This window comes from Monodelphis domestica, chromosome 1 (assembly GCF_027887165.1).
Source record: "Monodelphis domestica isolate mMonDom1 chromosome 1, mMonDom1.pri, whole genome shotgun sequence".
NCBI lineage: Eukaryota > Metazoa > Chordata > Mammalia > Didelphimorphia > Didelphidae > Monodelphis > Monodelphis domestica.
This window is the reverse complement of record NC_077227.1, coordinates 586,816,149-586,829,274: the sequence shown is the minus strand read 5'-3', so window position 1 is coordinate 586,829,274 and position 13,126 is coordinate 586,816,149. Positions and strand designations below refer to the sequence as shown.

General features: G+C 33.9%; 1 protein-coding gene across 6 annotated transcripts in view; it reads left to right on the top strand.

Moving 5' to 3' along the window:
- The window catches only part of KAT6A (lysine acetyltransferase 6A), a 153,170-nt gene that overhangs the window by 2,461 nt on the left and 137,583 nt on the right, over positions 1-13,126 (top strand). For all 6 annotated transcript variants that reach the window (XM_056813593.1, XM_056813590.1, XM_056813595.1 and 3 more), the window contains one exon: positions 478-1,416. In XM_056813593.1, coding sequence (XP_056669571.1) covers positions 817-1,416 — 600 coding nt within the window. In that variant the 5' untranslated portion in view covers positions 478-816. The remainder of the gene's footprint in view (positions 1-477; positions 1,417-13,126) is intronic.

Below are 13,126 nucleotides of genomic sequence, written 5' to 3'. Positions count from 1 at the left end.
TATTACTTCTAATGTGTGAAGTAGGAAAGTTTCTTAAAGTTTGACTGCAGTGATTGAGTGATATGACCAGTCTGAAAAATCCAGAATTTTTTTTGAAGATGGAAGATTCACTGTTGATTCCATTGCAGGATTCTTTCCACTAAATCTGTCCTTTTGCTGAAATATCGAATGTTTTCTTGTGGGAAGATAGCAAGAAGCAACTCAGTTGCAATTCACAAATTAGTGAGCAGGGATTGTAGAAGATAGTTTAGCTGGTACCCCTGATAAATGCCTCATCAATTATTGTTTCCAAACTATTACTGCTTTTTTGTTGGCATACAGGATTGATTTGGAACATTACTTAAAACTTATACCTTATATCAACACTGTGCTAAGCACATAGGAGCTTAGTAAATATTCCATATCTGTATGTTTACATATATTTGTACATTTTTTTGACAAGACTAATCAAAAACTGACATTTTGATTTTCTTGCAGGCATAAGGTACACATTTTTCTCATGTGAGTCTGGACATCAAAAGGAGCTGTGAGATGATCTGACTTCTTATACCTTTTGAGGAAAACCTGCCTCTGCAGTGCTCCTTAGGAATCTGTTGGGAAGGATGCAGACATTTCAAACATTAGATTGGTTTGATTTTTTAAATTAGAAGTGGAAAAGTATTCTTGTTTGTGAAAGGAGGAGGGATTCAGGCCAGAAAACTGTATGCTATGGTTAACTGGTTCCCAGCCTCGGAGAATCTTGTTTTCCATGGTGTGAAACTTATTCAGCATCAGGATAAGGGATAACGACTCTATGGATATACAGAATTCTTCACCATGGTAAAACTCGCTAACCCGCTGTATACGGAGTGGATTTTGGAGGCGATCAAAAAAGTAAAGAAGCAAAAACAGCGTCCTTCAGAAGAGAGGATATGCAATGCGGTGTCTTCATCCCATGGCTTGGACCGGAAAACTGTTTTAGAACAATTGGAGTTGAGTGTTAAAGATGGAACGATTTTAAAAGTCTCAAATAAAGGCCTCAATTCCTATAAGGATCCTGATAATCCTGGGCGAATAGCACTTCCTAAACCTCGGAACCATGGAAAGTTGGATGGCAAACAAAATGTGGATTGGAATAAACTTATCAAACGGGCAGTTGAAGGCTTGGCAGAGTCCAGCGGTTCAACCTTGAAGAACATTGAACGTTTTTTGAAGGGTCAGAAAGATGTGTCTGCATTGTTTGGGGGCAGTGCCGCCTCTGTCTTTCACCAGCAGTTACGATTGGCTGTCAAACGTGCCGTTGGCCACGGCAGACTACTTAAAGATGGACCTCTTTATCGGCTCAACACTAAAGTGGCCAATGTGGATGGGAAAGAGAGTTGTGAGTCTCTTTCCTGTCTACCTCCTGTGTCTCTCCTTCCTCATGAAAAGGATAAGGTAAGTGTCATATGTGTTAGCATTCCTTTATAGCCGATAAAATAAGAGGCAGGTACACATAATTGCCCAACTTTATTTTTGAATAACATTGGGATTCAGATCTTTTTGAAGTTATTTACCCTATGTTTTGTTTCTGGTGGATAATGTTCTGTGTGGTATAGTTACTAATAATTTCAGGTGTTTAGAAATACTTTCTTGTTATGAATCAGTTGGGGAGTAATGATGATTCTGCCTAAAAGTGCACATTTTCCTAGGTATTTAGTGTGTCATTAAACTTTTAAATTTCTGAGTAGTAGTTCCTTGAATTTGTTTTGATCTGGAAGATGAGCAGGTAGTCAATGGAAACCAAAGAGTAAAGGAATTCTAAATCTGAAGCCTGTGCTATTTGTCATTGCTTATAAGGAAATTGTAATTGACTCTCATGGCAAAGAGTAATATCTAAAGAAGTTGTACCTTATGGTCACACTATTTTCTGCTTCAGCCCTAGTAATGTTCTGCTCCCTTTGTTATGGACTCTGTTATCTTATTAGTTTGTTTTCTAAATTCTGGTTTAATTGATTTGTAGAACATGAGATAGTTAAATACCTGAGTATAGACTTTTTGCAATTCACACCAGAGTAACTGAAAGTATGTCTTCTTTGTAGTAGTAAATTCTATTTGCATAAAATTTCAAGGATAACAATATAGTGGTGATTTGAATGTTTCCCAGACTCTATGTATGTTTCATTTATTTTCCAGATTGTTAGCTCAACTAACTGAAATCTACTTTTAGAATTCACACATAAGACAGATTAGTATAAAAAGTTTCATTTTACTTAAAACCTTGGAGACTACCTCTAGGATCATTAAGTTAAAAACCGAATGAGCATAAAAATATCTGAGATTTGTCCTAAATTCTTACCAGGTGTTATGGCCTATGATGTGTAGGTTTTAAAAAGCAAACCAAAGGTTGTTTGGTTGATTAATCTAAGCAGACTTTATTTTCATAGTTCCATTTAACCCTGATGGAATTTTTAAGACCCATTTATGATTCAGTTCCCCCCATTACACTTTGAAGTAGCACCATTCTTTTTACCTTATTTTACTGATCTGAGCCTCAAAAATCAATCTAGTTGAGTCAAAAAATCAAAATGCCAAGTATCTCATTCATAGCAGTATAGTCATACCTCACTTGACTATGTAGTAAAAACTCAGAGTGAGCAAAGAATTGAAATATTTGATTTTTTATTTCATTGAAATAAGAACTTTTCATCTGTAAGAAAAAGCATAGTCAGATTTGAAGAAAGATGGCAAAATTTAGGTAAAGGAACTCTCCAACACTTGAATATTATTACTATTATTATTGAGTGATCTGGATGTGGAAGTAATTTTTAGTTTAAACATGTTAATTTTTCATTCTCTTTCAGTATATGTATATATTATTGTTAATATTAGCAACAAAAGCAACTACAGTTATTAAGTAAAAGTGGTGTGTATCCTATGAATTAGGACAAGAGTTAGTCTTTAGGACCCTAAGTTTATAAAGCTGGAAGAGACTTTATGGATCATCTAATTCAGTTTCCTCATTTTACAGATGAGGAAACTGAGACCAGAAGGATTGTGTCTAACCCAAGGTCTCTTAACCAACACATACTGAGACCAGAAACTACTTTTCTTTACTCAATCCACTGCACCCTACTCTAGCTATTTCACAGAAGAAGAAACTGAGACACCAAGAAATTTATAGAATCAAAGTTCTTACAGATTTGTTTTTGTAACTTGCTCAAGGAAATGCATCAGCTGAGGACAAGGCCTCCAAATTATGATACCGAGTGAGTCCCAAGTTCTAGGAGCCAGCAGGACCAAGGGAAGTGAATAGTCCAAAAAGCTCATTATTGAAGATTGTACAGTCGTTGAGGGCAGTCACTGTTTTATTTTTCATCTTTCCCTAGCACTTATAGTGCCCTCCATATGATGGGAAACGCTTAATAATTCTGTATTAAATTGAATTATCGGGAGTGCTCTTCCCAAGGGAAATGTTCCATCAACTAAGTTTATACGGTTTGAGTGCCTTTTTTTTTTTGCCATCTCCTTTCTCTTAAATCATTGTATTGCTGAGAGAGCATTTAGAGTCCCAGAGGACATGGCTTTGATTTCTGGCTCTTCCATTTGTTGACTGAAGAATCTTAGGCAAGTCCCTTAACTTTTCAGAGGCAGACTTCCCTTAACTTTCAGAGGCAGCTGTAAAATGGAAATGATAATTCTTATTCTATCTACCTCATTGGATTGTTACTAAGAAATTGTTTCATAAATCTTAAAGTGCTATGTGAGATATAGCTCTGACAATGCTTAGAAGTTCCTGCAAAGTTTAACTTGGTAGAACTCATTCATATACTTGGGCAAGAAATAGTTACATTTTTTTATATCACTTTAACACAATGTTAAATTCTGAATTGACAAAATTTGGACATGAAAAAGTTTTCAAGTTGAGTAAATTTTGTATCTGTATGCAGTTCACTGAAAAACTAATCATAGGTATGAGAGTCTAGAAAATTTTGATTAAAGATATCTTTGCTATAAGGTAGCACTTGAGATTTCTTAATATTTTTGATAGTGAATTTCTTGATTAAAATTTTCTTAAGGATAAGTAAAAGTTTTATTTTTAATCATAATGCAAAGTAGTATAGAAATTGTGTCCTTTTCCCCTCTCCAAGCAGATTCATTTTATTCTTTTTTCTTTTCGCTTATTATTGTAGCTATTTTCTTCCTATCTTCCTCTTGAAGAAGTCAGACAACTGTTGTTTGGGACTCTCTTAAGAATCTAAAAGAAAATCAACTTAATTATTTTGTAGTAGGGAAAAAGAAAAGCATAAATGGGGAATGGTTAGCTTACTTTCTATTAACTAGATAAAACAATAGGAGAATAAAGTTAAATGCAAGAACCATGTAAATCTTCCTCCTAGGACTACAATAACTTGAGTAGACCCTTTAAATTTTTCTATGCCATATAACACTGATATTCTAAGAGTTCTGCTAATAATTTGAAAGTATTATATTAACTTAGAGAAACAGTATAATTTAATGCTAGATTTTGGGGCAAGAGAATGACTTTTTTCTTCCTGAAAAGTCATTATACAGAAAAATTTCATATTTTAAGTCACTTTCAGACTATATTCATAAATAGTAAGGACAAGCTTTGACAATTAAAGAGTGTATTATGTATTAGATATACTTTGATACATGATAAGTTAATAGCTATTCTGTATACTGTTTACCACAGGATATGTACCTGTGAAATTATTTATATATAAATAAAATTGTAAATTGAGAAATACATTCCTTTGGCATTCATTATTAATAAGCCATTTGTACCTTCTTTTCCTTTTTCTATATTAATTTACAAAATTAGGGTTTTATTTAGTCTTCATGAGATTTTATATTTGCATATCTTCCATTGAAGATCATTTTCTGCACATTAATTCTTATAATAATTGTATTTGGGGGATTCAAAAGCATGATTTGGATTTTATTTTTTTCTAGTGTCTTGGAGAACCTAGGTTGTTTAACCTCTAGAATGATTTTAGTTCTCTTTTTCTTGAATAAGTTCATCTTTTATTATTAAAAAGTTACACTCTCCTAAAAGATGAGTATGTAATGTATATACGTAACAATAATAATTGAAATTTTGCTTGTCTTTTGTAGTTTTAGAAAACCAGTTCACTTTATAGATAAGATTGCTGAATGTGTCTGGAAGTGGCTGAGAGTGCAATTTTAAATAAGCTTGTGATGTACTGGAAAGAGTATTGGATGTGAAGTCAGAAGACCTGGGTTCTACTCCTTCCTTACCTGTGTTACCTTTAGCAACTCTGTTTTTTTTAATATTACTTTAAGTTTTGCAAGTATTTCCCAATCATTCTGAGAAGTAATTTATAAGTATTTTTACCTTGATTAGGAAAGTGAGACTTAGAGGAGCTAAATAACTTGCCCATCAAGTTAGTGTAGACTTTTAACTCAAGTTCTCCTATCTATTTTCAGTGCTTTAGTGGATGCTCCACTGCTTCACTTTGCTACCTTTATACTTTTCTGGGTTTTATTTCCCTTAACTTTAAAATGATAGGTTGGACTAAATCATCTCCAAGATCTTTCTATTACTAAAATCCTGTGATCCTACATGCTTCTTGGCCTCATTAACAGGAATTTGTTTTAGAAATTTAAAACATGTCTTGAAATGGATATAAATACAAATACTACATGCATTTATTTGGCCTCATTTTCTTACAGGCAGTTGATTACCTTGTGTGTTAGTATTTTTTCACCATTCTCCACTTAATCCAGCCAATTAAAAAATAAAAGTAAAGCCCTTACTTTCTGTCTTAGAATTGGTACTGTATATAAGGCAGAAGGAAGGGTAAGGACTAGGCAATGGAGGGTAAGTGATTTGCCTAGGGTCATACAGCTAGAAAGTGTCTGAAGCCACATTTGAACCCAGGACCTCCCATCTTTAGGCCACTGAGCCACCTAGCTGCTCCCAAACCAGCCAAATTCTTTAGTCTTGAGACTAATCTTTTATTGTCTATTTTGTTGGTTGGTTTTAAGAAATTTCCTTGAATACAAATATACCTGAAGTTTTAAAATATTTAAAAACTAAATATATTTGCATGGTAGTCTATATAGTATAGCAGTAAGAATGCATCTTTGCTGTAGTTCAAAGGTGAGAAAATTAAAAGGTTGACAGATTTTGTGATTTGAGTTGTAAAATAAAGTCTTTCCACAGTTCTACTTGAACACAATATTAGGTAGAATACTTTTTTCTCCTTCATTAATGAGGGAAAAAAATTAATAGAACTCTTTGTACTACTGAGGAATGAACAATTGTCTATCTTTGTTCGATTATTCCTTTTGATCATGAAAGTCAATTTTTAAAATTTTGTTAGTTGCCTTATTTATGTAACTTATTATGAATAGATTTGATTTTCTTCAGGAAGGAGACTGAGGTCCCCTATCTCTAGATAGGGAGTCACTGGACTGGAAGTTCAGGTGTAGGTATCCTAATGCCAGTAGGTTGGAAAGCTATTTAATCTGCTTGGATTTTTTAGATCTGGTTTGGTTCACCATGATTAGTGATGTTTTAGTGAGGACACCCATCTAAATGAGGGCTTTAGTCCTACTGCAGCCCACAACCTGGAATTCAAGCAATATACTTAGCTTCAGCCTTCCTTAGGTAGTAGAGATTAAGCAAGAACTAGTGCACCCATTCTGAGTGGACTTGATTTAAAATTTGTCTTTCCTTTATCCCATTCTCCCATGTCCTATATAAAAAAGGAGTAAATGATGATTAAGTGGCATCTCCATCATGAAATTGTGACTTTTTAAAAAAAGTAGAATTTATTCCCAGGTATCTCAGTCCCTCCCTCCCTTCCCCATACCATAGAATGTATCACTTGACAAAAAGATAAAGAAACATATAGGGATATATCTCTTTATAAATTATGTCTTTTGTGTTTCTATTTATCAGTTCATTCTTTTGAAGTGGACAATAACAAGTTATTCAATAGCTTTATATAATGTTCTCTTGTTTCTGCTCATTTCACTCTTCATTATTTCATGTAGGTCTTCCTAATTTTTTTTTTAAGTAACCTGCTCATTGTTTATGATGCAGTAGTATCCTATCACATGTAGTGACTTTTGAAATGCAATAAACTTAATGAGTATTTATGCATTTTATTTAATCCAGAAGGCTTGGACTCTTTTAAAGCATATCAAATTGTGGATTATTTCTATATTCCTCACATTTCTATAGAATATACACAAAGTACTATGCTTATAACAACCATGTGTCTACTCCTCCTATTATATCCATTTTATAGATCCAGATACTGAGGCACACACAGTACAGGTTATTGCCAAGTCAGTTAGTATCAGATCCTGGACTTGAACTCATATCTTCCTAACTTTTAAGACCCATAATCTTAACCCTGTGGCATATTGTAAAGTTAGTTTTTGGATGAATTCTTTGGAATAAAGTTTTATTTTGACTAATTTTTTCAACTCGAAAAGAAAATGGGGGTAGAGATGTCTGAATTAAAGTGTTGATTGGATTAGTTTTCTATTTGGCTAACTCAAAGCAAAAGTAATTCATGGCCATCAAGTACAATTCATACACCAATAAAATGACTTCATTAGACTGTCCAAGGGCTATAATTTTGTTATATTGACTGTTCCTTGAAATAATAAGTTGGCTACTGAATGAGATTTAGGCTCCAGATTTCAATACAGTCATGTTTATTGCAGTGGAATTTGACCTTTAACATCTTAATAATTAAGAATAATAATCAAGGATTGTGAATCCTGAAAAAAAAAACTGATAGTTTTTGTTGTTTTTAAAAGAAGGCTGTTTTATTATTGTCTTTATAGTAAACTTGTTTCTTGTGACCCATTACAAAAGTATATCTTATGTAAAATAATATACAAAAGTATGTTAATATGTTTTTTTCCCTGATTTTATCATTATAACTAGTAGAAGAAACTAGTAGCTGTTGTTTTTGGATTGAGAGATGTGTGTTTTTCTCTGGCTGGCATCTTGGCAAAATGATTGTTTGGTGTTATGTCGAATTCTTGTTTTATCAAATATGTTCAGAATAGTCAACAAATTATATGAAATGACATAGTAGTTACCAAGTGAAGAGACATGTTTTTATACTGTGTCAAAAATTGCTCAGAAGAGCAAATATGCTGTATAGTAGAAATAAATTGAAATATACTACTTTTTCAAATTACAGATTTTAATTTTTATGCTTTGGGACCACTAAATAGTTATGATGAAAATGAAGAAAGCTCTATCAGAGTATGCACAGAAATTACATATAGGAAACGTTCCTTAATTATATATCATCAGTCTTGGGTTATCCACAACAGGGAAATAGTGACATGGTTAATTTAGGCTTTGGAGTGATTTTGGTTTTCCAGTTGTTTTATCCTCGGGATTATATTTTATCAGTATTAAATTAAATGTTTTACATTCTCTTTGTTTTGTGATTGGGGGAATGCCTGAAGATTATCCTGGGGGAGAAGTTGGCCTTCTTAAAAAAAAAAATTGTTGCTAATAATCCTCAAAGTGGATGAAATAGAATTGAATAAATAAGAGTTTGAATTTCTTTGCATAACTATCCTTTTATAGCCTAAAGTTATAAATTTTTTTCATCTATTGGAGATGTTTTGTCTATGAAGATTTAAATTACTTTTTCCTTAAGTATGATCATGATCCCTTGTAACAGCCTTGCAAGTAGTTGAGACTTTATCTTTCTATTTCTCAGAGAAGTCTGCGGTCTATCATGAATTTCCACTGTTCTAGTTACATATTTAAACATTGTCTATGTACATTTATTTATATCTCCAATACACATACATACCCAGCCATCCTTTTTTCACCCTGGCGACAATTTTGCAGAATCATGAGTATTGATTTGGAGCTTGAAGGGACCATCAAATCCATCCCCTTTATTTTACTGATGAAGAAACTTGAGGCACAAAGGTTAAGTGAATTGTCCAGTGTTATAGTAAATGTCTGAGGCAGGATTTGAATTCAGGTCTTCCTGACTCCCAAGTCCAGTTCCTGATCTACTATGTCATGATGCCTCTCATGATATGCTCAAGGTGAGGATTTATACTCATTACCCAGGCATTTCTTGTATTCGTACTATTCTGCAAGTATCATGTGCTAATATAATGAATGCACTGCTGGAACCATCATACCAATAAAACTAGCCACTCATTCTAGCTTACTCATTCCTTTCCTTTCTCTCCTTCTGCTTCCTCCAAAATGAACAATATAGAGGAAATGCAGGAAACTTTCCTCCCATATTAGTTAAAGGAATATAAGTAAACATCAGTCTTAACATATTTATGACAAAATTTCATGAAAAACGAATAGAAAAGAAAGGCAGCATTTATTGAATTTTTCACCAGGCTTGCCATCTGATTTTCATTTGATCTACCAAAAATTCTTCATGACTTCAGATATGGAAGCCAGTTTATTTTCTCATTTCTCTTATTGGAAAGAAAAAAAATCACAGATATAGATAAAAAAAAAGTATTCTTTCAATCTTTATTCTACTTGAATTTTTGAGAGTATTCTTGGTATCTTTTGAATTTTTTTCCCTTTATATATTTCAGATTTCCAGAAACCATAAACTCACTTTGTTATTATTAGACTGATAGAACGCAAACTATGTTAAATTTACCAGACTGAAAATTGACATTGCATTTATTTTGTGACCAAATAGATGATTTTTGTAAAATGGGATGATAACATTATGTTGTATTTTAAAATCTTTAGGAATGAATACTTGAGAAATATAAAGACTAGGAGTTCCATTCTCATAAAGTTGTTTATATGTTGGCTGGTCTTGGGTGGAGTCATTGCACAAAGGATTTGTAGCAGATGAAGTATCATAATTAGACTAGGAGCGACTTCACCCTTCTGCCGCCGTTGTCCCAGCTGGAGCAGGATTAGGATTCATTCTGTTGCAGCTGGTTCCCAGGAAAATTAAGGCTGTTCCTTCTGGCTTTCTCCTTTGACAGAAAAGTCATAGCTTCCAACATATGGTTTTCATCACCACTGTACATAATTTTGGAAATTTAAATCCAAAGAATTATTTTCAACTTCATTAGAGAACAGGTGAATCTATTAATAATATAATACTATTGAGTCAGGCATGGTATAAAGTACTGAATTTCTGATATATTGAGGGGTGATATGCCATGCATTAGATAGGACTTTGGAGTGAATCATATTAAATGCTTTTCTAATGATTAGAATAAGCTATTTTGTCTTCAATAGAGAATTTTTAAAAATGCCTGGAAGATTGTGACTGTATATATTGTATCTGAAATGTTAGCCATATAAATTATAAATTCACTTTTTGAAAAAGTACTGGCCTGGATTTCTTAAAAGTACAGAATTTTAGATCAGGAAGAGATTTTAGGGATTATACAGTTTAATTTCATCATTTTTACATCTGAAATAACTACAACTTAGAGAGGTTATGTGACTTGGCCAAAGTCATACAGCTGGTTAATGTTGGAGTCAGGCCTAGAACCACTTAGGTGTCCTAATTTGCAGTTCACTACACTTTCTAATATGCCATGATATCACACACATGCTAATAAAGATAATAATTTAAATGAGACTTCTTCCAATGAAAAGCATAGGATAAACTATGAACTAGAGAATTTTTATGATTTCATGAATCATAAATACATAAATTGGCTTATTTCACTGCTTAGATATAACTGGTATAGTATAGGTAGCAGAAATAATTTAGAGGGAAGGCTGTAATTGAAATTTAAGAGGATTAGAAAGTTTTTTAAGAGAATTAGAAAGATTAAAAAAATTAAAGATTAAATTAAGGAAAACATAAGGTAAACTATTAAAGAGGCAACATTTATATAAACTGTACAAGCTGAGTTTTGAAAAATCCTACTTAGATGAGTCTTTAGTAGTTCTGTAGGACTGAGAAGTATAGCTTGGAGCCTTATATAGTAGTTTTGAAATTTAGATAGCAGAAAGGCTTATCCCAAATGTTTTTAATATATGAGTAAATCAGGAGGTGGAAGGTTAGAGTTCATTATTGTGTACACAACATCTTGTGTGTTAGAGATTTGTATTATAAGTGAATAGAAATGAGAGAATGCCAGGATAACAGAAGCAGATCTTCTGTCTTTCTTGGTACTTAAACAGTTGCTCTTTACATCATTTTTATTTCTAGTTATTAAGTTTTGGAAATTTAAAACTGATGGTAAATCAGGGTTAAAGTTGGGGGCAATTTTATGGTGAAATAATTGGCTGATTTTAAGGTCAGTGGTGAGACTCTTTTGTTAAAGAGAAAATAACTGATGTCTAGGCACTAGACTATCTAGCAGCTAAAAATCTGTGTATGTGTGAAAGAAGACAGCTGATTCCTTTGACCTTTACCCTCTGTGCAGAAGTGGATTCAATGTGTGGGGGTGTTATCATTGCATGTACTATAGGCTTTTGCATCTCCAGGGGATCGTGAACTGTATTTGACCCAGAGAGCAACTATAAGTGTTAGTTTTTAATCCATTCTGTTTAGCAGAGTGTATATTTTCTTTTTTCCGTCATTGGCTGCGCTGAGGTACTTAATGCCTTATGAGTTTCCTAGTACCTATGAGAGAAGCCTTAGAAATAGCCTATTGCTATTTGAGTGTGCTGTTATAGTGGTCCCCAATTGTTTCTGCTGTTAGGCTCTTGACTTAGTTTCAGTCTGCCTCTTTTACTTTTATACTCATTTACTTATTTCCATTCATCAAGTACAATGGTGAGTTTTTCATTGCTTTCAAACTGAACACTTTCCCTATGGTCCAGTTATTAATGTTTCTCTCCCAGTGGAGCTCCCAAGACCTAGTTGGTTCAGCAATGGGAAGAGGAATTTTTAAAATGTAGTTTTTACTATTCAGTCATATAATGTAGGGAACCTCTCCTCAGGAAGAATAATTATTCATCATTAAACTAGTTATATTACAGGGTTGCCTGCATAATGATTATGCTCAATTTCAAAGCCCTTTGAGCCAGGTAACTGCTACAGTTGTGTTCTGTGATGCTTCCTTTGTGGCAGATGGCCAGGTCATTTTTTTATCTGTGGTCTGAGAATGCAGGTATCTCTTACCTTTCCTGTTGTATAATGAAAAGAGCTCTGGATTTGGAGTCAGGATGTAGGTTTGAAATTTACGCTCTTTTTTCCTATGTGACCTTCCACAAGTCATTTAAGCTTTCTAGTTCTTTATTTCCTCTTCTTATAAAATGAAGATTGAACTGGTGACCTGTAGTATTTCACTATAATGTGGTGTTGCCCTAGAATTCTTGAAGGCTATTTCAGTCAACTATTCAACAATTAACAAGTATTTTTAAGCCTCTGTTATGTGCTAGGCACTGTGCTAAGTACTGGGGCTAAGAAAAAGGGGAAAAATGTTCCTGCCCTCAAAATAGTTAACAATCTAGTGGGAAAGATAACATGCAACCGACTATGTACATATAAACTATATACAGTTTTAACAAGATATAATCTTAGAGGGGATGGTATTGAGGAGGACTGGAAAGGGCTTCTTGTAGAAGGTGAGGTTTTAGTTGAGACTCAGAGATAGGGAAACCAGGAGGAAGAGAATTCCACACATGGGGAAAGGTTTCAGTTGAGAGATAGACTGTCTTCATGTGTGAAATGGTAAGGAGGCTGGTGTTGTTGGATCATAGAGGAAGGGAGTAAGTGTAAAGACAGGAAAGGAAAGAAAAGAAGAGGTCAGATTGTGAAGAGCTTTAAAAGCAAAATGGATGGTTTGGTATTTGATCCTCCAGGTAATAGGGAACCCCTGGAATTTATTGAGTATGGGGTGGGGGGAAATGATATGACTATACTTGTGTATTAGGGCAGCTGAATGGGAGTGGGAAGAGACCTGAGCTCATTTTGAGTCTGCTAGACTCAACTAGCAGGCTATTGCAGTAGGGTAGGCTGGAGTTGATGGGAGGCAGCTGTGTGAATGGAGAGACGGGAGTTTCAATAAGAAACATTTTGAAGGTAGAATGGATAGGGTTTGGCAACTGACCGGCTATGTAGACTGAAAGAGAAGTTGAGGATGATGCCTAGGTTTTGAGGTTGGGGGACTTTTAGTTGGCAGTGCCCTTTGACCATAATAGGGAAGTTCTGAAGAGGGGAGGGTT